This window comes from Ischnura elegans, chromosome 4 (genome assembly GCF_921293095.1).
Source record: "Ischnura elegans chromosome 4, ioIscEleg1.1, whole genome shotgun sequence".
Classification (NCBI taxonomy): domain Eukaryota; kingdom Metazoa; phylum Arthropoda; class Insecta; order Odonata; family Coenagrionidae; genus Ischnura; species Ischnura elegans.
The window spans coordinates 54,511,152-54,536,916 of record NC_060249.1 but is presented as its reverse complement, the minus strand read 5'-3'; the positions used below and the strand labels follow the sequence as shown (position 1 = coordinate 54,536,916).

Here is a 25,765-nt window from a genome sequence, read left to right as displayed (position 1 = left end):
CCTCTGGTTCTCAATTTATGACACAATCAAACTAATCTTCCACAATGGATTCGTCCAATTGATTGGTGGGCTGAATAAGAAAACTTGTTGATGTTATATCCTACTGTGAATGCAAAACCTAGAAGGCCTAAAGATCTCCCCACTTATTGTAGTGACACACCTTTATGTTGTCACCGTATCAGGTAGATTTTTTCAGTATTTCAATCCTATAGGAGTCCTGTATTGTTTTTAGTCATAGTTGCTAACAGAAATTTTGCAAAAAAATCTAAATACTTCTTTTCCATTAGCAAATTATTCTTATTATTCCCTTTAGCAATTGAAACATTTCCTCGTTTGCAAAAATGTTTCTTGAAAACATTTGTGCACCTTGGGACTAGAACCCGGGTCCACGCATACCATGTCATCACTTTATATCAGTTGACCCCTAATGTATGATTAGACAATAATTTTCAAGTCATAGCCATGGAAACGAGTATTGTAGAACTTTAAACCATGGCAAATCGAGAGAAAGAAAAGCGTATGAAAAGGCACATTAAAATATTAATTTTCATCGGTCTTCCTTTAACTTGTATTCAATATTGGTATAAAAACACATTAAAACTTCTTATAAACAATGAGTAAGAACTGAACAATAAACACGACAATCAATACATAGAAGTCATAGATTTTCATGAGCAAAAAAACCTGAGACTTAATCACAGCAATCTAACGCTCTTACCACTTCTCATGTCATGAATTACCGGTACGTGAAAACTGAAGACAGCCATTGCTTTGAAGTGGTAAACATGGGAACAGGACCTTGAATAATGAGCATGACAATGGAATAGCAAACTAAAGGAAAGCATGTGGTTCACAAACAACTTCATTGATAATTTAGAACCAGTCTTGAACTTCTGTGCTATAGAAGAGCAAAGGAGCACAGAGTTGAGTCCAGCGTTATGCGGACAAATTATAAGCATGATGGAGGGTGGCAAAACAGTTGCCTAAATAGCTGGGCAGCAGAATTCGTCTCGGAATACTGTTTATTGCTGGGTAAGGCGTTTCAAGGAAGGCGACGAGTTGCTGATAGTCAGGCGAGCCACCCACAATTTCGAGGACATTAGGATTCGACATTTGATCAAAGACAATCCTCTGTGTCAGTAGAGTAGTTGACTTACCCATGGAGGTGCAATTTGGAAGCAGCTACGCAACAGTTAGAAGGCGGGTGATGAAGCATAGCATTTAACTCCACACACCTGCTCTCAAGCCATTCTTAACAGACCGACAAAAGCATTCGAGGCTGTTATTCAGCGGAAACAATTTAGTTAGAGAATAGGCTTTTTTGAACTTCACCATTTTCGCAGAATATAACTAGGAAGAATATAATTGTGAAGAACGAGGAATGCACAGTATTGAAAAAATTCTTTCATTTCGTAAATTGCTAATTGTGCTGTGCATTGTTCTATCATTGGGGAACACGCATGAAATTTGTTCATCATACAAGTAAGTCTCATTGAATACACAATTTTCTCGCGAGTCCAAATATGTTGGCCAAAACTCTCCTCGTACTCCACAAACGTTATTAAATGCTAATTAAAAAGTGCTCGAATATCGCTTGAAGTCACATGCCCTGAAACGCCTTCTGACGTCATCATACGGTACACCATTCACTTCGCTAAGAGAGTAGAGTGGTAGAGCCTTGAATGGAAGATATCAAAGTAAAAATCATCGTTGAGCTTTACAGTAGTTCCTCAAAGGACAAATTGACTTGAGAGGGATTTAAGAAGGGACAATATGACAGTTCACTTTTGGTCGACTCCATTATGGCGGCTGATTTTCTGAAAAAACAGTGATTGCTTCGTAACTACAGTGATGAGTGGAGTAGAAGCAAGCAGGTAAATAATTATATGACTAATAAAAATTGTATTACAAACTTTTTTAAATATTTATTTATTTATTACCCAGTAAGATCTAATAGATCCATTGCCAGCTGAAAATTCATCTTATGTGTTCATTTAGTAACCTAGCAATCAGAGCTTACATGGTTTTTACAATCGGCCGGATTTGAGACATAAATGATCGTTAAAAGGCAATATATAAGTATTTGATAGACACAAAAATAAGCTTCAAGTACTATGTGTGCTGTATTTACTCTAGTTCCTGTTTTTGAACCGAGATCCATGGCAAAAATTAGTTGAAATTGTAGGCTTTGCATTGACATGCAGCAGACATTATGGGTATCAAAGTAATACATATTAGTTAACCTTGCCAAAACCTCATATTTCTCATACATTCCTAATTTTTCACCGTGTTTTAATCGTAATCAGTATTTATTCTCATGAATAGCCACCTGCCTATACATTTAATCCTACAATGGGCAGACTCATAGGTACATTTCTAGGATTGCTTACAGAGTGAAATAAGTGATACATCCTAAATTTGGTGGCCATCCGAGAAAAACTAGCGATTCCATAAAACCCTACTGTGACCCTGATTCAAGAGTGTACTTACGCTGAGAAATACACGGTTGACAAGGTAAATACAGTATTTAACTCCATTCTGTAGGTCATCAACCACTTTCTTCTCTTATTTTTGCCCATTGGCACACAAGCAAAAACCTTCTCCGGCGAGATAATAGAGATACTTGAGCTACAGGGCACTGTACGCTATTTATCTGTTTTTTTTTTACGGTTTCCTATTGAGTATCCATGCTACAATACACTTGATCCATTAAGCAAATGCTGTAGGTGTGTAACGTATACCACAATCTGCAATCAACTTATTTTCATTTAATCTTCCCAAACAATCCCCTTTATTTGTTCCAACAACACCTTGGCAACCCAAAATACCAACAATTTGCCGTTTGACGTTAAAACAGCAATTATTTTATCCAAATTTGTGTTCAAGCCCCTGCATAGATCGATTTTCTATCCACTATCCTAAGTCTGTCATCAGTGGATACCGTCCCGCGACGTCATGGTCCAATGGCGTTGTGATTTCAAGATGAAGATTTATTTTTCAAGGCTCATAAGTCAGCTAAAAATCATTATTCATCCGCAAAATTTTCAGCGAGAACATTTGAGGTAGGGGCCTTTTAATTCTAATACTTAAAAAAATTGTGCATGTTCCCCATTATGATACAAGGTGATTCATAAGTGCATTAGTATGCATTGGATATATCTGTGAATGACAACTGGAGACCTAGTGCATAAGGATATTGGATAATATTTTATATTCTTGATTATCAAATTAGGTTATTGCACTTCCTGTTAAATTATTACTCGTTGAAATTTATTTAAAAAGCACAGATAAATAAAAAAATTTAGAGTGAGCTATATTTTTATCTTTAAGTAATCCAGAACATAGTGTGGTTAATAATAATGAAAGGAAAAGAGTGACTCTTTCCAAGCAGTCTTTCAAGAGAACGTTAACGCCGAGGACAGTTATTAAGTTATTATACAATCATAATCACCAGCTAGCCTTCTGTGCTCCAATACCCGCCTCACAAGGTGGGTGATCAGTATGGTGTTCATTATAAAAATCTTAAATACCAACACCAATTAAAAGCAATTGATAAATTTTCAATGATCACCTGATAGGTATGACCCTTTGTCACCAGTCTTAAAAAACTATGTTAACATCGACGCAGAGTTTTCATGCCCTCTTTACCTCCAGTCTACGGTTACCTTCTTTTGCAAATCCCTAACCTTCAAATGCACTAGCCATTCACACAAATTATACGTTTAATCCTACCCAATTCCTAACTTTTATACGACTCATTATCGTAAAAAAGTATATAAAGTTATTGCAGCATAATCAAAAATGATTTGCAATGTATAAAGAAATACTAAACGAATGAACAACCTGAAGAAAACATATATTAGGAAGTTTTAGGAGCTATAATACGTAAAATACAAACCAACAGTGAAAACCAGGGAAAGTACGCAGTAAATCCACACGAATTAATCATTAAATCCGGCATAAATCGAAACAGAATGATCAATTTACAAGTAACATCTCCCATTGAGTGCATATGAGTGGATTGGAAGCCAAGGGGTACAAGTGATTTCTTTTTTCTATGATAAGTTATGTACAGAATTGCGTATAAAAAACAAACGAGATCAATTAGATACTTAGTGGTGCATTTGATTTTCCACTCGATGTCAGCACAGAACTGAGACTCACTCAAGTCCCTTGGCAACCAATTTTTGTTTATTTCTTCTTACAATTAACTTTACCTAATTCTGTTGAGAAAAAAATCTCTTGTACCCCTTGGCTTCTCACCCCCTCATATATCTTCACTGACAAACGAAATATTTTTGGAGAGTAACCAAGGAAAAAAAAGTGAGAAAAACAAAAATTCCTCGAGAAGCGGAAGTGGCACCACAAACTTTGTCCTATAACTTTTGAAAGTGACTGTACCACTCAGAAGAGATATTCCTTGCAATACCAAATGCAAGGCATGGTAACGACTTCTTGGCTTTATCAATATTTCTTTTACCTGTTAAGCACAGGGCATTCAACGGTACACCGCCAATTATTCATTGCAAGGAGATTCTCCCTACATGCTATACTCACGAAAACAAGCTTCTAATGTCAAATTCTATTTAGATAAGGGTAAATAAGGAAAAATTATTGGTTATACTGACGTATTGCAACAGAAAAACTTGCCTGCAAATGCTGAACTTGACTGCACTTTGCCTTGTATGCACGTTTAAGGCCAACATTCTTATTCTTCTCTGCCACAAGTTGTTGCTTCATTAACTGTCGTCTATCATCGACCTCAGCAAACAAGGAATTGCCCTTGCTTGACGCATCATCACCAGCACCAGGCTCACAGTCATTCAAATTTGGAACCTGCAGTTCCCTCATCTGTGAATTACATAGTGCGACCTCTTCCTCTGCTTGCTGAAAAAATTATGTTCAATAAAAAGAAAATTAGATACAATAAAAAAGTAATATTACAGTATGGAGAAAGGAATACCCAAAGTGCTCACTACGCAGTAAATACTGATACACAAAATGCAGCTATCTCCAATCAGGATTCCCACTCAAACTAAATCATAAAATTCACGGTTTTTTCCAGGTTTTCACAGTCGAAAAGTCGTTAACTTCTTGGCTTGTTGATAATCCATTTTAGGCAGAAATATTGACCGTGTAACAATCATCGACCGCACGTTAAATAAAAATTTAACAACCCAACACCATGCCATGAAAACAAACGCAGTGACGAGAGTGCTCTCTCATGACGTCACATTTCATTTGCAAAATTCAGCTCCAGCTAAAGGTATTGAGTGGGAAAATGGAGGGATCAGGGTGCCAGGGAAGTAAAGACGAGTTTGAATTTTTGGCATGGTTTATGAACACTTTGGTTACCAGTCTTTTGACTTTGATACACGCTCCTTACACATTGTTGCAGCATCTTATACCTATATCCTTATAGCATATGATCCTTAGTCCTCGAGCAAAAGACTAGATATCACTTGAAATGTGTCACCTGGAAATCATTACTTAACTGTTAACCTCTCCTTCAAAGATATGATTTCTTCTTCCTTAATTCCTTTTATCTCCAAAGCCTCAGCAAGCTTCTGTTCCATCTCCCCCAACTTTAGTTCCAACATTTTGAGAGCTGACTCAGCCTTCTCCCTCTTCTTAGTCTCCTCATTCAGCGTCTCAGATAGCACTTCAAACTAAAATGAAAAAAGTAACAATTTATTGCATTCTTACACTAGGTTTTAAAATTGAATTCAACATAGGTAGGAAAAATGGAGTAAATTTTAAAAATACTATAGTAATAATAATTTCACAAAGCAGTAGAAATAAAGAGCCCAAAATCAGGATAAAAAGACAATATAAAGATCCTGTTAGCGATAAAGGTGTTAAATAAAATCATCAAAACCTTTTTTGCAATCAAAATGAAAATTCTAATGATCCAAGTGCACTTCCAATTGCAGAGAATTCTGTAAAAGCGGACGTAAGATGTGTGGCTTACATATTGGTGGTGCAGGGTTGTGCTGTGAGGATATAACTGATTGAGGCGGACCATATTGCACAATTACAAAGTCATAGGTTAAAACAATAAAAAAATTTGGTCCTTAAGGTCATTTATTTCATGTTTTTTACAATTATGATACTTTTTCAGTCCCAAAAAACTCAATTCTGGGTCCTTATTACTTGGAGCTATTAGGATTCCCAATCCAAAGTGCAGACAGTCAATATAAACTTTGTTCTTTCAACTGAGATTAGGAAAACATCACTCACTCACTGATTAAACCTGAAGGTTGGAGAGAGGAGGAGAAAGGAGACACTTTTTTGACCAAAAGTATATGTATATATACAAGGGTTACAGCTAACCCAGACTCTACACTAAAGTTTTAAGGTGTTGAAAATAAGACACTTTTTACCAGAAAGTTAAAAATAGAAAGAAATTTTTTTGGAGTTCATGCTGAAAGAATGAGTGTGTATTAACTATGTGGTAATATACATCCATCCATACAAGATCCCATAATTTGAATTGATGCTTCAAGAGCATTATAAAAAGGCAAATTAAAAAAGTACATAAAGAGAGGAACTTACAGCTTGCTTTGCATGAAGAGATGATTCAGCTTCATTAACAAGCCGCCCTTTTGTCAGAGTAATCTCCTTCTCCAACTGCTCGATTCTCTCAGCATCATTATTTGCTTGAATTGTAAGTTCTGATTTCAAGTTTTCAATCTGTATAAGGAACAAATTACGAACATGGATGGCTGGTCAAGTTTAGAAAAAATACACTAGAAAGTAACAAGTAAAAATTATAAGCACTTTCACCCAACAGGCTAGTTTTTGCAATCAAAGCAGAATCACAGGATTGATCAAAACCAAGAAAATTTTATATGCTCAGAGTATCAAGATTATGACCACAAAAGCAAAATTATAAAATTGAAGCTTAGCTCCTGGTTTCAGTTTAAAATATTTCCAGCATACACTATGCATTATAATTTTACAATATACATAAGTCAATAGTTTGAGGCATCACTTGGTGAAATTGTTTCATTAAAAAATTGTAAATGTACATGTAATGACAGGTTTAATCGCTGTGCGACATTGTCCGGTTTACATACCAGAAATACCAACTCCTTCATACACAAGGTCAGCGGAAGGATAGCAACAAATGGTGGCAGAAGGTTGTGTGAAGGGAAAGAGACAGTTAAAATACGTCATTAGGGAAATTTTTCAATAGAATTTTCTTCAGGTCTCTATTTGTCTCTGGTATGTTATAGACAAATTACTGTTAACTAATATTTTAACCACGGATTATCACTTCTAGTGGTTTATCTTTGATTTCATAGATAGCTTTCTCAGCAAAAACATTGAAAATAATGGGGACAGAGCACACTCATGTCTTACTCCTTCCATTACTATGCCGCTTCATCCAGATTTAATCACAGCTTTTTAATTTTTACAATAAATGGTGGATAATTCTCTGGTCATTATAAAACACTAGCATTTCATTCCAGGTTTGTGAGGATTGCACTCCCATCCACAGTATCAAAAGCCTTTTCAAAGTCTACAAATGCAATGAATCTAGGCTTGTTGACCAATCTCCAATGCCTTCCCTACAAGAATCGTAGGGGCTAATATTACTTGAACCCTTTTGCCCTTGAATTTATATCGTGCAAATCGGTCGTCATCCATAAGCTCCTCTGCTTCCCATTCTATCCTCCTCCAGATGATTATTATTAAAATCTTTGATGCATTAGTCATTAGGCAAATGGTGCTAAAATCTGTCATTACTTCCACCGTGATGTCTGCGTTCAGTTGATCAGCTGATTGAAAGCTTTAGTTCATGGGTTCTCTGCAAACGACAGCGCTAGGTTTGGAGGATCAACTTTCACTTCAACTCCCCTACCCTCCCCTCCCTGGGAATTCCTGGATAGGCGTATTCTGCTAGGCATGCCTGGCAACGGGTCTTTTTCGCATTTAAGCCTTCACCTGTGAAGTTCCACTCCGATGCGCCTCTTGATCAAACCCATCTCAGGTGTAAATTTTGGGGCAAGAATATTATTTCTTGTTTGATGCTCTCCACCATGTGGCTGTAGAGAGGTGTTCTTCGTCTCCCAAAAATTAGTGCCCACAGCAGTATGGTGTTGGAGAGAGTGACATACAAGAAGAAACCACCTTAAATAGACTGCAAAATCTTGAAGTGTGCCATGGAATTGTTCATTTTCAAATGTCTTCGAGAGACTATTAAATCTATGCGTAAGCTATTTTTGCGTCTGTTTAAAACCAACACGTAGGAAGATTGACGCACCTTTTTTGAGTGACGCACCTTTACTTGGTGGTGCATCCTACGTAAGCACCTGGTGCCCTATCTAAAAAGAAATTCTTCATCCAAAGTATTAGGAACCACCCCTAACTCGACCATTGGTGGTGCGATCATTTGTGCTGTGAGTAATGCCTGGGCAACAGACCGAAAAATTACGTAATTGGTGTTTCCTCCAAGTGGGAAGCAGTAATAATGGGGTCGCAAATCATTACATTTCTTTGCTCTCTTCTTGCTGGAAATAGGAATAATGATGCTCTTCTCTAAGTCCCTTGGTATGTTTACCGTTCTTCAAATGTTGCAGATGGATTTGTAGCACTATGTATTTGTCTATTCCTTTACATTCTTACAAAGCTCTACAAGAATATCGTCAACTCTAGATTACTTTATTCATCCATAGGTCCTTTCCTATGGCACCAAATTCAGATCTAAAAATTGCATCTCCCCTATCATCCTAACCAACTTCACTTCCCTCTTCAATTACTTGTGTCACACAATTATATCCATTGTATAATTCTTCCAGGTATTCATCCCATTTTATTTCATTTTCAATCAGGAGGAAATTGTTCTTGCTCTTTATGGTAGGTCACTTCAGCGGTTAGACACCTCATATAATGCAGGCAAAACTGTCCAGGAATTGATAAACAGTTAGAATACCAAAAACTTGTCGGCCTCCTCAAATTTAGCCCCACCACAAAAGTCTACAAAAGGATCCAAAACACCAATAGGGTAGTTTCCTTCATCAAAGAAAATGAAAGGCATTGATTGCGATTCGTTACCTACCAATACATAATATAAAAATTATTTGGTTTTAAAAATTCCAGTTTAAACAAACGTTAATGGTGAATTTTGACCTCATTTGAAAAAGGCCAGATTGGCGCCCATGCCGATACCACTCCACTTGACGTCACAGGGGCCTAGATTCTATACGAGTACATAGATAGGAGTTTTAAATTGTCTGAGATTACCAATGCATGCATGAGGCACAGAGCTCAGGGAAAAATTTCTTAATAATCACCTATTACAACTGCCTATGGTCGGAAAGTTTACTTCGTTTGATAAGGTATTAATAATCCTTATTTAAGCCAAGCCCTACCTGCTAGCAGCCTGCATCGCAGCGGCGCACAAGCATTTTCTCTTGCTTGAAAATTTTCACTTCTCATTTTATCGCGAAAAATATATATAGTCATTTAAAAATCTAAAAGCATGAAATGCGTACTCCAGGAGTAATAATCTTTCGATTTAGGAATAAAAAAATAATAGGAAACCACCCTATTACAAAATAAGATTAAAATTTGTTATTTCTATCTCACCTTACGCAATTTCTCCTTTTTCATCCTCCACAAAATATCAGATTTCTTAAAAACCTTCAACATAATAAGATCCAGACATTGATTCTTATCATTTTTGCTGCGACGTGACCCACCAGTAGGTCCCACCCAACTTCCTCTTTGAGCCACAGTATGTTTACTATTTTTTTCCATTTAGGGACTGTCTCCATTTAGTGAAATATGACGTTAGATACAAAAAGCTTGGTTGATCTACACAATCGCGGTAGCCTGTGGCATGCGACTAGAAGTGTGGCCCACCACAGGGTCAGCCACTCGACAGAGTGGGAGGCACCAAACAAATTCCAGACCACTCGCAACTTGACCCACCACTTATGATCACAAAAACCCATCCAAAAATCCAATTTTGTGTGAAACACAAACATTTCATGTGCGAAATGACCCCACTTCCTTCAGAATGGAGTTTTACAATAAAATGAAAAAAATAGGATTCACACAACCTGGGTGGTGCTCCTAGGTGACTCCATCTGATATTAGCCTCAATCTAATGCTCAGGTTGTGAAAGCCCAGAAATTAGCTACCCCCAGTCCTGGCAGTGGGCACATACCATATTCTTGAGGCACCATACTCGGAGGGGCTCTGGTATAGTCCCTAGCTGCAGTGCGCCCGAATGGTCCAAATGCCTATTTTCTTGAGAATACCCATTAACTTTACACTACCCTCTCTATCAAATGCTTCATCAAAATCCACAAATCAGGTATGCACATCCTGGTTATATTCTAGATTCCCCTACTAGGGAAATCTTTACTGCTATTGCACCTCGAGTTTACTCCTTTTCTGAAACTAAACTGATCTTTGGCCAAACATTCATCTGCCAATGCCTCCATTCATCTGTTTACTATTTTCAGTACCACTTTCGCCTCATGCAATATTAGGCTGATAGTAATATACCCTATCTCCGCATTCTGAAGCTTTCATAGTACATGACAGAATTAGAATGGGGAACTTGCATGAATTTTTTTTATTTCACAGGCGGACAGGAAATTATTTTCTTAATACAACAAAGAAAACCGCATGTAAATCTGAGTTTTCCTTCGCGAGATATTTAATGATAAATATAACGAATTTTAAAGCGCGGGAAAAACACCCTCACCCCCCAAGCCACTGCCGACGAAGCCTCGATGATGTCAAAGGTGCCTAAACATCACACGAAGCTATTGTTGTGATTGTTTGTAATAGTTGCCTGCCGTTGTGAGAGCTCCGTTTGTGAGACGTGTTGATTGTTTTCTATTTAAAGATAAATATCCGACAATAGAGGCTCGAAAGCCTCATATTTTGTATTATTTATAATATTAATATCTGAGTAAGGACATAAAATATAAAACTGAAGAAGTGAAACCAAATATTTTATAATATCTAATTGTAAGTAACATCGTTGTAGCAGTCTGAGCCACGGCCGTTGGAAGGGGGATACGTTAATTGTAAGTTGATGTTATCGACGGCATATCATTCATTTAAGTATGTAATTAGAACGATTTTGATGTTTACTATTGTCCGCTTAGCTTTTATATACAATAACTTCATCCGTTTATTCGTAGGTACCGGAGAATTCGTCGTTTAGGACTGTATGTGCTTGTTTTATGGGGTGAATTCCAGTCAATGCAACTTTTGCTCGCTGATTGGAGACATCTAGGAACATTTTTGTGCCAAAATAGTGTTATTTTCAACGTGACATCTCCCGTTAAGCTACTACTAATAATCACAGTGCCAGTGGTTGTAATGCACAAAGTTTGACAAGGTTGAAAAATATCGGCCAAGAGTTATCAGTGTTCTATCGTATTTGAATTTGTAAAAAGTGCTATTACGCTATAGATAAATGTCTAACAGTAGTGTAAAAATTGTCAGTGGCGTGCTAATCTCCGTTGTTCACCGTAGATATGACATTTCACGATCACGCTATTGAAATAAAAACTGTGAGTGAAGTTTGTTATTCCATTATTTCAACGAATAGTAGTGAGAAAAGTCACCTGTGTCACTTGTGTGGGCTAATTTAAGGGTTTAAATCAGTGAATAAATAGTTGTTTTCATCATAACGAGTTCTGTTATTGTAAGTTGTACGTGATGAATATAAGAATGTGACAGTGACATCCAGTTTTTGATAAGAGCATTTGCCTATTTCCCACTATATTTTTATGGTATATGCTAGTATATTGTTTATGGATTTACCTATATTATTGAAATAGGTTATAGCTTGTGTGTGTGTTGGCAGCGGAACCGATTCGCGATCTCACATGTGGATTGTGAGCAGACTGTTTTGCTGTGAATTCGTACCGTAGGACGGATAGGACTACCTTCTCCGTTAATTCGGTGTTGCCAAATTCAACAGCACAGCTTACTCTAATGTCAACAGCACAGCTTACGATCGTTATCCTCCAGTATTAAAAGTTTCTTTTACAACTCGATTTGCCGCCGACGTATAGCAATAATTTGTCTTAACAAATTCCATGAGGGTCGTGGCATCAATTTTTGGTGTCCTAAAAAAAGGCTGGTGTCCTAACACCCCATGCCACACGCCTTTTAGGCAGCTTGCGGGGTATTATGTAGATGTAGATGAATTTCAGGTGTACTATTCGAACGAGTGGCAACGTTATCATCCATTTTTCTGATCACTAAAACATACGAAGTGAAACGCTTGTACTTCATCATCCCGATGCCGCATTATTAATATCCCAGGTAATAATTTAGGCACAATAGCAGTAGGAAAACTTTTCCAAGAATAACAGAACAAAATAAAGTGACGATGAGCGGCTAAATACTCCCTCAAAACAAATTTAAACCATGCGCTCAGCGTATTTCCCTACTCCCTACGGTTGTTTAGGCACCTATGACGTCACGCCTGGCCTCGGCAACGCTCGGGTGTCTTCGCGCAGTGGTCGGCTCAGAGAAATTTTTCTCGATTTTAAATGCAATTTTTTTATTTCTGTTGATGTTGAATGGAGAAACTGAAGGTATTTTTGCGAGCTAATGTATCCATATGACTTATTCAAAATAGTTTTTAGAGCAATCTACGACCCATGCAAGTTCCTCATTGTTTTTTAAAAATCCTCCAGCCAACATCCCTCTCCATAAATCCTGCGTACTAGTTCAGAAAATCTTCTCATACCATCCCTCCCTAGATTCTTTAGAAGCTCATACGGAATCTTGTCCACGTCCACCACTTTTCTAGCCTTTGTATCGCGAAGGCCTCTATTGATTTCTGCATCAAAAATTACCAGCCCAAAAATACTCTCCTCCCCTAACTTTAATTTTTCCAGCCTCTACTAGCTGTTATTCCGATCCTCCACATATTCCTTCCATCTAGTCTGAACCTCGTCTCTCTCACTCAGCATTCATCCGTCTTTAGACTTGATTTTTGACATGGCTTGCCGTCATTTGCCCCCAATAGCACTTAAACTTGGCTACAACACGCCTGCCAATCCTTCCTTCTTAAAATTTTCCTTTTCCTCACACTGACTTTTTCTCAAAGCCTTCCTTGCCCTCTCAATGTTATACCTAAATTAATTATTTATACCCCTACTCATCCTTTTGCACTGCTCTGTGTCCACTTCCTTATCTCCTCCATTTCTTTTAAAATTTCCTCCATTATCCACAGCTCCTTTATCCCACTACATAAGCAATTGCCTTCTCCAGCAGCTTGACAACCTCATCTACTTCTTCCTCCCAACGATTGGTAGTGGACATGCTAACTTGAACCACCTCAAGGTTGGTAGATCGCATTTGAATTTCTACCACCAGAATAATATTTCTTACCTGATCTCAATCTACCATCTCTTACACATCTATCTGTTTAATACTAAAGCTACCCCTCGTTGACTTGCCTTCCCACTACACACACATCCCTTTACCCCACTCCAGTAGACGCCATCATCCTTCTACCTCACTCCTCATAATCTTAGAATATCCATCCTTGCTTTCTCAATTCCCCTTTCGACATTTTCAAGCTTAACCACAATTATCATTGTCCTTACATACCATGTCCCTAAAATCACTGCTGCCTTCTTCTTCTTCTCCATCTCCTTGATCCTCTTTTCTTCCGTCTTGGATTCTGCTGATGATAAGTCTCTGCAAGTCTACACATGTTGATGGCCTCAAGGTCCTAGCCAACCTTGCTGCCATGAACAACAACTGCCCTTATCGGACAGGTCCCATTGAATGAGCCCACAAAGCTCAATTGATTGGACTCCATGTTTTCAAGGAAGAGACAGGGTTTCCCACTTCCATTCCAACAGTGTCATTTGTGTGGACTGCCTTTCGTCTGGCTCTTCCCCATCGACCTACCTCACATGGGTGGCCCTACCAAGAATTACTGAGAATAAATGCCACCAGTGCCTCTCTAGAGGTCATAAGAAAATGCAAGAGGCAAGGTTGGAGCACAAGGGAAAGGACCCATTTATGATTAATACAAATATTGTTGTTGTTAGTTATTTGCATTAAACTAATGATTATGCATCTTGCATAATGTATCACTTTCTTGTTCTGGATATATTTAAAGAAAAAAATTGCTAAAAGACGCATGCCATGAAACTGCATAATTACCAAGGGTTAAATGAATAACGGGAACGACTTGAATTTAAAAATAAGAAGTTATAAAACTACAGATCAGAAAATGCTGGGCTACAACGTGAATCGATTTTACATTTGACGCTAACATGGCAGAATATTGAGAGAATCGCCAAAGTTACTATTAAATCATGATTCTCGCTAAAGAAAAATTATGTATACTCTAAACATGTACTCCAAAAGTTGGTCCAAGCACAGGAATGCTAGGTGTGAATTTTGATGATAAAAGATGGCATGAGTCAAGTGAATACGATAAGAGATCTTGATTCATTTAACATACCTCATCCTTCCAAGTTTTTTTCACAAGTTTTAACTCTTCTTCAAACTTCAACACTAGATTTCTTTGAATTGATTTTTCTTCCTCCAAATTCCTATGAAGTATTTCAATTTCTTCAGCAGCATCCTTTTCGACGGCTATTTTAGAGGAATACTTTATATTTAAGGAATGAAGCTCTTCTCTCAATTCCTGTAGTGGGAAGAACATTCAGACACTAGGGAAACAAATCCTCATACAAAGTCAAACGAAAACAATTATACCTTACCTCAACTTCATTCTGCAATTGCACATTATGTGAATCAACTGTGTGTCCGTTTACCTCCATCATGAGGGCTGTCTAAAAATCAGCCAATATCACCAAACCACTTTCCCACTATGTCATAGTATTACTCCACATTCCGAAAAAATTATAGTACATGGTAAAATTACCTCACTAGATTGCAAGAACAGATTATCTTGAATAACTAGAATACATACGATTCTGCGCCACTAATCTAGATATTTTCACTTAAAGAAAGGTTGGAAATAATACCAAAAGACTGCTAATTACTACCATCAATATCGTTTCCTAAGATTACCGCCAAAACATAATAAATGACTGCTAAATGGCGCATTTGAATTGAGGCGGCAACTTGCAGCGACGCTTTATATGTTTGAAGAGGTTTGAAGCATAATAAATCCCATGGTTTGGAGATTTAAATGAATACTATACTATGGGATCATATTTTTTATTTACCAATAACTGTGAACAGTTCAATATTTACTCAGCGCCATCGCTTAGTGCTCTATATCATTCATCAAGTATTCTTAAAAATTACTCTGCGATGGTTGCAAGTTAATGATTCCGCCAAATAATAATCACAATTATAAATAGAAAAAAATTGAGCTATGGAATCTGTAAAATATATTTTCATAAAATATTTAATTTGCATTCAATTCATTTTCATAATTATATTATTTTATTGTAGTATGATTCCAGACTCGTACTATGAATTTGAATTTCATTTTGACCTTACTTACAAGGCTACCCCAAGGATTTGGCTATTCTAAAATGCCTTATATTATACATATTCAATTTCAAAATATAAATAAAAAAGGAGCCGCAAGGCTAAGTATATTCTCGCTGGGGGTATGGAAAAGTAGATCGCAGTAAAGTTCAAGCGATTATAACACAAATGATATGGGAATTCCGTCGTCTTAACATATATGAACCCCAAAATAACACAAAAAAGTATGAAAATGATTACTTCTGATGATTAGTCACACGAAAATAATAATAATCGTTTAATCGATGTATAAACACCCTTTCCATATAAATAAATGTTTGTCTTTTCCGCTGTTTACGCGTTTTTCTTGATGCCAATGAAGTGCATTACTTCCTCAGAAGATGTCAGGAGTGATCGGGAGAGTTTTTCAGAAGCTTGTTGGCTCGCGCAAGTAGTTTCCAGCGTTGTACAAATTTACAGATGTCAGCATTGTCCCAGCCGGTGGAAACGACTAGAAGTTTCTGTAATTTGCGCATGGTGATCGAATGTATGTAACCTAGTTTGAACGGGATTAGTTGGAATCTTGGAGTTGCAGTTACCCTTCTGGGATTGTGTATGTACTTTTTCTAGGAGGCAATATAACCAGGTGAGGTTCTTGTATTTAAGGCTGTTTGACGTTGATTAGCCTAAAAATTCATGTTCGGGGAAACAATGTGATTCAGTTTATCGTGGAAATCCTATTTCCGGCATGTGGTGAAATTTCGTCTGGAGTATCTGTGGTTTTTCATAATCAGAGATTTGTCTGGTATTCTGTGAGAGTTTATGGGTGAACATCTTTCAGGAACTTGTTCTACTTATGTATGTGGTGGGAAAATCGGAGCTTAAGAGAAATTATTCATTAGTGATGAATGTTTGGAAGACATATCAATTATCTTAGGTGGATTATTCAGCCAAAGTTTACATACTTAAACATGTGTTAGTGACTGACATGAAAACTGAAATTGGGATGGATTTTTGATGCACCTTTGCGTTGCTTCAATTTGCCCTAATTTCAGTATCTTTCAAGGTAATGGTATTGGACAACTCTCATATGATCTACGATTTCTTTCATTTTGTCATCTGGTTCTATTCCCTAGCTTTTATAATAGATTAATTTTTGCATTAGTTGGAAAATGTCATCTTCCTACTCAATTTGGTTCATGTCATTAGCATGTCAGTACATGACACAAGTTGGTGATTGCTAAATGGTAATCAGTTAATGTTCCTTTTTCGTGGGAGGTCGTGTTTCTTAGGTAGCCATTACTTAGTCATACAATTAGTTGGACCTCAGCACTTGTAATGTGCCGATTTTTATTTACTTGTATCTAGAAACACACTTGGTTCTGGTGAATATAATAGGATACATTTAATCGAAGTTCATCAGGGTACCATGGTTAATGTTTATATTTGGTGGCCAATGTAAATAGAACCGATACAATTAACTCCCAGCTATTTTCTGAAAATAAAATGGAGTGCTCATTTGCTGTCATGCAATCAATGCTCATCCTAATATAATAACCATTTTTTGCATTATAAATAAACTAGTCAAAAGTAAATTGTCATAATAATAATAGTATATCAATATATTAAAACGTATTATCCTTCTTCGAAATATATGGTCACATAGCATTCTTGAGTAATTCTGTGAAGTAGTATCTGTGTCAGTTTTTGCTATTTCAAGTTGTATTGGCAAAAGTTAGCCCTTATTCATGAAAATATATCCCCATGTGTGAGGTAGGTAATTGTGTGTTGGTAGTTATAGTTGATGCCGCCTAAGGTGTGGTTATTTGATTGATTCTCTCGCATATTTTGTTTGCATTAGTATCAAGAAAGACTTATTATTAAAGATTTCCAGTACATCCCTTATATAATTTTCCCTATGAATGCTCCTTGGGAATTTTACCTTCCAAGGAAAATCACACCCTCTGAACTTGGTAGGGCTTTTGTTAGTAACCTCTGGTTTGAAAACTTTATACCACATTGTCCAGAAAACTCTTTCAACTAGTTGGTGACACAAGTGGGGAAAAACTCCACTAAATGCCAGCAAAACCAAATGGAAAAATTGGCTTTGCAACACATTTTAAAAAAGCTCAACAAAGAGATGTACAAACCCCTAGGGTTTAAGGCAGTGGGGTGAGGTAATGATGAGCTTTTTAACGGCAATAATTGGCGTCTTTGCTTTCCCTGGGTGGACTGGATCTTCAGGATGAAATGGTAATGTACCAATACGGAAAGGATGTGATACAGTAGGCAGGGATATAGCTCCTTGATATTTATGTGATGAATTTTTGGTTGGTAGAGTCGGAAGGCAGGACTGGATGCAGATTCTAGGTAGAATTTCGGCATAAGTGTCTTTGGCTTTTGCTGAATTCTGGTTTGTTATGAAAGCCAATTTCTGGCAAGTTATATCAGGGTTATTCATATCTAAATGATGCAACTTTCTACACAAATGTTGCTGGTAGGTGTATTAGTTCGAATGAAACTGGCTTAGTTTATTTGACATTTATCTCCACTCGTGCAAGAATGAAGAGCAGAGGAAATGTTTCTCCCTGAGATGTATTGTGAAACCCTATGTCTTTAGCCACTGAACTGAAAAATCCCACAATTTGTAGTTATGCAAATTTAATGATAAGGTGATCTTGATGTAAAAGCTCTGAAGTCTTCTCCTGTGGAAAGTTGTGTTAAATACTGTGTAGTAAATATTATTGTAACCAAGTAATATTTCCTTGCCTGGAATGACCTAAAGACCCGAACTAAGACTATTTTTGTTAAATGTTTCTACGTTTGACATTAATTCCCTATTGTTACTGGACTTGTTTTTAACAAAGGGAATGGATGTTGCAGTGCTATTTCTGAATCGTAATTCATGATCATCAATTCTTTACTTATTAGTTTTAGACTAGATTATCAAATATAAATTCTACTGAGTCAATAGTATAAACCTGTATTTGTGGTTATTGTTTATGGAATAATTTCTTATTGTCTTTATCTTTCATTAGAGGCTGTATCTTCCCTCTCCTTTACTATGGAAGCAGCAGAGCAAGAGAAAGTGGCTGGAAATGCAGCTTATAAAAAAAGAGATTTTGAGACTGCCTTGGCATGTTACGAAAAAGCTATTTCTCTTAATCCTAATGATATGACCTTCTACACCAATATAGCTGGTAGGTGTATTATATGTAATCAAACTAGCTTAGTTTATTTTATATTATCAACAGTGACAAACAGGGTATTTGTAATGTTTTTTCTTATTTACAGCTGTTCATTTTGAAAAGAAAGATTATAAAAAGTGCATTGAAATATGTGAGAAAGCTATTGAAATTGGGAGAGAGAATAGAGCAGATTTTAAACTCATTGCTCGAGCATTTACTCGGATCGGAAATGCATACAAGAAGTTGGAGGTAATGTGATTTTAGTAATTATTGTTTTCAGCACCATACATGCCTTAAATTTGTATGAACAAGCTTCACCAATGACACTGAATGACTTTTTATTTATAACCTGGGTAATGATAAAAATTAGTCTACAGAGTTTGTCGTATACATCCTTGAAGTATGGGTGTAGTGTCCTCAGGGGGGATGGATTATGTTGGCAAGAGAAGGGAGGTGGGGTAAGGGAATCGGGGAAATCTGTGTTAGTGTTGTGGGGGTGGCAAGTTACGCTTGTAGTGCATGTTTCTCCTCTTGGTGGTCTATGGTAACTATTTATATTCTTGGAAACCATTTTTAAGTTTTCTTCTGATAGTCATTGATCACAAACAAAACTATGTGTTTAGTCTGTCAGTGTACATTTGTCATCTTGTAAGTGCAAATTCAAACATTGAATATTCATGCAACCACTGTGCCAGATGAATCTCGGTGTAGCCTTGAAGGTATTTTTTGTTGATTTCATGATACATGTCTTAAAGTGTCAAAAAGCATTACAAGTGGTCAATCTTGAATTTAAACATGAAATTCCTTTAATTTTTTTTTATTTTACTTAGGTCATGAAATGAGTGAAATATACTAAGTATGTTCTTGTATAAAACTGATATGTATATATAGGAAATAATACTTGCTTTGCTGATATTTAGAGTTTTTAAACTACCTCCATGAATAGCAGTGCACCGTTGGTGATTTTCCCTTATATTTTGGTATTTTTTATTCAAAACTTAAAAATAATTTGACTTAACTTCATTCTAGAAACATCTTAATTAAGTAATGTTATATTTTTCATGCTTAAAGGATTGGCAGAATTCAAAAGTGTACTATGAGAAATCTATGTCCGAGCATAGAACACCAGAAATAAAAACTTTGTTGTCAGAAGCTGAGAGGCAGTTGAGAGAAATGGAAAGGAAAGCATATATTGATCCGGAAAAAGCAGAGCAAGAAAAGGAAATTGGAAACTCATTATTCAAAAAAGGTAATGTCAAATAGTTTGTTGGGTCCCGAAACTAAGACTGCTAACCCGTTATGGTCATAGAAGGGGGAGAGCAAGACGTATATTTCGGCATTTGATTGCTTGCATAGAAAAATCTATGATGAAAATTTGCCGCTTTCGTCTCCCGTGTCAAGAAACGTCCTGCTGCATATTTTCGTCATTAGTTGGGGAAGGGGTTAAAATGGTTAAAAATTTAATAAACAGTATTTCTCTCTTGGCTTTGATAAAAATATGAACAGGAAAAGTAAGGCCGCTTTCAGCTGGTTCGACTTTATACTGGCCTCTATCCACAAAGCGGCATCATGCTTTCAAATTACCATGTACGAGGGGACCGAAAAATAACAGGAATTGCCCAATAACTTTTTTATTAATCAATTTTTTCCTCCAAATTTTTATCAACTTCAAAGTTATACACATTAACTGCAATACATTTATCTAATGTGATTTATAGAGCGATTTCTGTTTCACCTCTTCTACATTTCCAAATCGTTTTCCTTTTGTGTCCCTTTTCAGTCTAGGGAATAAAAAGTCACAGGGCACTAGGTCTGGTGAATAGGAGGGGTGAACAATTGGCGTGATTCCGTTTTTTGTCTAAAACCAATTCACAAACAGTGCGGTGTGGAAGGGTGTGTTGTCGTATTGGAAGAACCAATCATCTGTGTGCCAAAGATCCACCCTTTTCTTCTGGATATTTTCCATTAAACTTTGCAAAACCTCCAAGTAGAACTCCTGGTTTACCGTCTGGTCTGGAGGAGCAAATTCCTCGTGCACAACGCCTCTGCAGTCGAAGAAGCAAATGAGCATCGTCTTGATGTTTGACTTCACTTGCCGTGATTTTTTTAGGTGGGGGGAGTCTACCATTGACTTGATAGCTGCTTGGTTTCTAGGTCGTATCCATGACACCATGATTCATCACCAGTAATCACTTTATCAAAATAATTTGGGTCCTCTTTCAGCTGATCTTGCAGCTCCAGACAGGCCTGAAGTTGTAGCTCCTTTTTGTCATCTGTGAGAATGCAAGGGACAAGTTTGGCTGCAACCATTCTCATTATTAATTCGTTAGATTTAATCTTTTGAATGGAACTCCATGACACTCCAGACAGCTCACAAGTTCATCAATGGTTCGGTGACAGTCTTCACGACCGACGGAGTTGATTTTCGCAGCGTTGTCGTCCGTTCTTGTTGTAGACGGGTGCCCTGAATGAGTACCGTCATCAAACATCATCTCTCCACTCTTGAAACGCAGAAACCAGTCATAGAGACGTGTTTTACTCAGGACACTATCCCCATAAGCAGTTTTCAGTATCACTTGAATTTCTTTGGGAGGAGTCCACAGCAAAAAACAAAACTTCACCGCCGCGTGTTGCTCCCGGCAGTCACTCATTACACGTTTTTGCTAAAATGGAAAAAGTTGCTTAATAGAAAAAATCCCACAGGCAAATAGAGAGTGACCAGGATTCGCACATTGACTCAGGAAATGTCAAGGCTTAAAATCTGTTACAGGAAAAACCGATCCCTCCCTCAGCGACCCCCCGACAGCTCTATTCCCACTACTTTTGGGTCCCCCCTCGCATGTTCTTATGGATGACTTCTAAGAGACAAATGTCGATGGCATGGTGACCATTTCATTCAGGCCCAGTAGTGCACAGTCTACTTCGTGAAATAATTGCAGTGCTACAAAGTGATTTCTTACAAAAAGAATTTTTGCCGGCCACCATTCACAGCACCGTGCCGTGAGCGGTGGCCAGTGTAAAGTCATCTCATCTGAAAACAACCTAAGAAGGTAGTCAGTTCTTGTCAAGAGAACTCATTGTAATACAAAAAGAATCAATGTTTTGTTAACTGATTTGTCCAATGCCACTGTTTAGTAGACATTTCTTTGGCTTATGCTAGCTAGGAAATTGCCTGTTTATAAAATTATTTACTAATTTTGTCCTGTTGAATCATTATACATTGCTTTGTGATTTCAATTTTAAATTTAGTTTACCAGGTGCTTTCTGTCTTCCATACTACTGCAACATTGACAAATATCAGTGATTTGGATGGCAAGTAAAGAATTAAAACATAAGTCAAGGGCTATAATCAATCTAATACTTTCAATAATTTGCACATTAGATGTCAAACTATTATTATTCCTATAAAGTTACATAGTAAACTCCTAGCATTATGAATTTTTATTAAAAATTTTACATTTTAATCCAGATGATGATGACTGTGAGGCATGACCAAACTTTGTGGGTGCAGTTAGAATTTTTAGAAAATTCTATGCCCAAGTCTCAGAGATGTCTCATGATACATGCATTATTTTGTTGAGAATATATGAATTTATGCTTATAATCGTCATAAATGGTCAGGTAATATTTAGATCATCTCATGCATTATTTCTCTGCATCAATTGGCATCAACCTTGTCTTTCATTGAATCCAATTGTCAGTTATTTAGGGTTTTAGAGAACCAGAACAGAACATTTTCATGTTGTGCTGTTGAGCTGTAAGCCTATTTTTTCTTTCATTTAATGCAAATTTTCATGGCAAAGTTAAAAATTATGATAACTTAGAATCGATTCCAGAACTACCCACCCCACATTAGGTTAGAGGGTATGAGACGTCTTCCATGACCGAAGACCCTGTGCTAGTCACCATCCTATTGGTTGTAGCTTTCTATGCCCAAGTGCCAACTTAATGTGGTCAGGTCGTAAATGAATAAGGTATTTGATGAATTGAACTTACACAGCAGCATTAAATAATTTATGCAGAGCTTGAAAGGAAAATAGTGTGCATACCTATCCACTGCAAATATTACTGTGTTAGTCTCCTCGTGTACAGCACCATAAAATTCTGGATTGTTGCCTACAAAAATATCTGTGGCTTAAAGCACTTGTATCTAAGAATGGTGCATTGGTTGCTGCATAATGTGTAATCGTGCATTTCCTGACTGTATCACTTGCCATGAGAGCCTTATGTGTATCATTTCAGAGTTACTGATTGTGCTGCATGCTCTCAGAACTGTGTCCAATACAACTGGCTCTCATGCAAAGTCGTGCGATTTGATTGTTTGGCACGTCTTGAGTATGGTTTCTGCTGTAGCTCAGCTATCTTAACCATTTTACCTATCCCAAACATTGCTACCCATAGTGCAACATGCAGCTGCAGACATATTGTTTTTGGAAAGCGTGAATAATTGTTTTGCTATTGGTTTCTCTATCCCTGGAAAATTGCTTGCTATATTGGGTACTCATTGTTCCCATAAGTGAAGGTATAAGCCCCACAATTCCCATTTTCACCTTTTATGTTTTCCTTTTCTTTTGTATTAGTGCTATTTCACAGGGGAATAAGATCTGCTTTTGCCTTACATTGTGTATTTGTTTTTAATTTTTAATATGAAATGAAAGAGATTGAATGAAACCGAGTGTACACTATAATATTTTAGCTCACATGAGTTAGCTAGAGGTAGTTCTGAGCTCAAAATAATTACTGTTAGTCTACGCTAGCTTTTGAAATTTTCCTCCTGTGAATGTTGTAGTGAGATGTATTTTCTTATCCTGTTGAATTTCTATTGGTACATATCACTAAGAATTGCTATTTTTCTTCTTAGGTGATTATGCAACAGCAATGAAGCACTATTCGGAAGCCATTAAGAGAAATCCAGATGATCCTAAGTTATATAGTAATAGAGCAGCATGTTATACTAAACTAGCTGCATTTGACTTAGGGTTAAAAGACTGTGATAAGTGTTTGGAATTAGATCCCAAATTCAGTAAGTATACACCCCATCATTTTTTAAATAGCTAATGTTTTTCTTGAATTTTTTCTCCAGGGCTGCCTGACTAATGCATATGATACTAATTATAGGTATTTAGATAAATCTGCAAAATTTGAATCATGGATTTTATTGCCCCTACTTAAGGTGAGATCATTGCTCTTGTCTAATAGATTTATCATTTTCTAGTTAAAGGATGGATTCGGAAAGGGAAAATTCTTCAGGGTATGCAACAATTCAGCAAGGCTTTAGCAGCGTATCAAAAGGCACTTGATATAGATACTAGTAATGCAGTAAGTAACTCACATGTGTCAACATCAGTTTTGAAATTTAATTTAATAATGATTTTTCTTGTTGGTTTTTTGTGTTTAGTGATGGTTGATTGATAAGTAGTTTCCTTTGAAATTCTCTGATGTATTTGAATGCACACTTAGACAAAGTCAATCCCTTTCACAGGAAGCTTTAGAAGGTTATAGAACATGCTCTGTGGCTGCCAATTCCAATCCAGAGGAAGTTCGTAAACGTGCCATGTCAGACCCGGATATACAAGCAATTCTGAGGGATCCAGCAATGCGTATCATCTTAGAACAAATGCAGAATGACCCCAAGGCATTGCAAGAGTAAGTATCATGTTGATTTATGCATTTTCTATAGTATAATGGAAGGTATTTCATCTCAATTTTATACACGGTTACAAGGACTCTATGGTCAACTACGTCAAAACAGTTGATTTTTGAAGTACCTGGTTGAAACAGTGAATATAGAACCTCGATGATTCATATGGGTCAGAGATGTCATGTTAATGAGGTTATAATTTAAACTCTAAATAGGCATAACAAAGAGATGAAAATTATGGTTGAGCTCGTGTGGCATGAATATATAGGTGATAAGTATTTCTTTGGAAGTTTTTGTTCAAGCTAGCTTAAAGCCTAAATTCCATTAAAAGGATAATTCAGCTGTAGGCTGAGAATATTGAAATTTGTTTGTCAAAAATTGCATTGTGCATTATTCTTAAGAGTTTTTAGTAATTGCCAGCTTAAATTATTGTTAACTATCATTTTTACAGCCATTTAAAGAATCCTGACATAGCTGCCAAAATCCAGAAATTGTTGGAGTCTGGGTTGATTGCCATTCATTGATTGCGTAAATTGGCAATGCATTTAAGGTGGAGCATCCATTAGAACCATACCAAAATGGTCGTGGGGCAGTTTCATCATAAATAATTTTTTGACTACTCTTTGCTTTATTGTTCATCATAATTTGTCATCCAATTACAGAATTTTGTAAAAAATGTCTTTTAAAAAGTGCCTGCATGTAGCTGAAATTTTAATGGCCTCGTTCTCCAGTGAAAAAATGAGCATCAACATCATGCAGGTCATCAGGAGATAATTTCAGTAATTGTATTTGTGTAATAAAGGCTTAAATTTAATTCTTGTAAAAATGATATTTATTGTGTTGCCTTTTGAATTGATTTGAGTTTTTCATTAATTCAAAAATAACCTTAAACAGTGCATACTTGTGATTCACCATAGCTGGAATAGACCAATGGTGATTAATGGATTGTCATTTGTTTGACGTCCTACAAACCATAATGTTGTTGTTTCATTCTTCTTACGCTGAATTGCCAGGCACATCGTGTAGATCAGTATTTTCATACCATTTCCAATCATGGCCAGTTAAGACCTAGCACTGCCTTTTAATGATTTGTTGAGATTGACCTTTTTCTAAATGCCTTTTTATTGTGCTTCATTGCATCCTGATATAAAATGTACTAATATGAGAATCCCAAAATATTTGTGAAATCGTCATCCCTGAATAGTAATGTTTTAAGTCTATTTTATGCCAATAAAGCTAATAAAATTTTAATTGACTGCTTTACCATTAGTTGGTGAACTTCCCTGCACTTTTTTCCCTATATTTGTGTGGTACTCTGAATTTATGGATGTTAATGGGATGTTATTAGGTATGGACTTGATTAATGGTGCTACTCATCAGCTACATTTTGTGTTGTATTATATAATACCTTTTCATGTAAATGTGATATGTTGCCAACAATTTTCCATGAATTCTCTCAAATACTACCATTTTCCATTATGAT

At 36.7% G+C, this 25,765-nt stretch overlaps 2 protein-coding genes across 2 annotated transcripts in view; one reads left to right on the top strand and one right to left on the bottom strand.

Annotated features, from left to right (window-relative positions):
- LOC124157514 (protein Spindly) overlaps positions 1-15,053 on the bottom strand; it is a 39,073-nt gene extending 24,020 nt beyond the window's left edge. The window contains exons 1-5 of the mRNA XM_046532312.1: positions 14,733-15,053; positions 14,471-14,656; positions 6,556-6,693; positions 5,496-5,669; positions 4,651-4,887 (exon numbers count right to left, since the gene is read on the bottom strand). Of these exons, the coding sequence (XP_046388268.1) occupies positions 4,651-4,887; positions 5,496-5,669; positions 6,556-6,693; positions 14,471-14,656; positions 14,733-14,795 (798 nt within the window). The 5' untranslated portion in view covers positions 14,796-15,053. The remainder of the gene's footprint in view (positions 1-4,650; positions 4,888-5,495; positions 5,670-6,555; positions 6,694-14,470; positions 14,657-14,732) is intronic.
- An 888-nt stretch (positions 15,054-15,941) lies between these two features.
- LOC124157513 (stress-induced-phosphoprotein 1) lies at positions 15,942-25,533 on the top strand. Its single transcript, XM_046532311.1, has 8 exons — positions 15,942-16,099; positions 18,492-18,653; positions 18,748-18,890; positions 19,713-19,890; positions 23,503-23,664; positions 23,857-23,960; positions 24,124-24,287; positions 24,734-25,533. Exons 2-8 carry the CDS (start codon positions 18,518-18,520, stop codon positions 24,804-24,806), a joined length of 960 nt encoding a protein of 319 aa, XP_046388267.1. The 5' UTR covers positions 15,942-16,099; positions 18,492-18,517; the 3' UTR covers positions 24,807-25,533.
- Positions 25,534-25,765: the final 232 nt, after the last annotated feature.

Bases quoted from the DNA above. Each gene is read 5' to 3' on its own strand.
- LOC124157513 (XM_046532311.1), top strand. From the start codon at position 18,518: ATGGAAGCAGCAGAGCAAGAGAAAGTGGCTGGAAATGCAGCTTATAAA. The intron at 18,654-18,747 runs GTAGGTGTATTA...TCTTATTTACAG, and splicing joins CTTCTACACCAATATAGCTG to CTGTTCATTTTGAAAAGAAA. The intron at 19,891-23,502 runs GTAATGTCAAAT...TTTTCTTCTTAG, and splicing joins AAACTCATTATTCAAAAAAG to GTGATTATGCAACAGCAATG.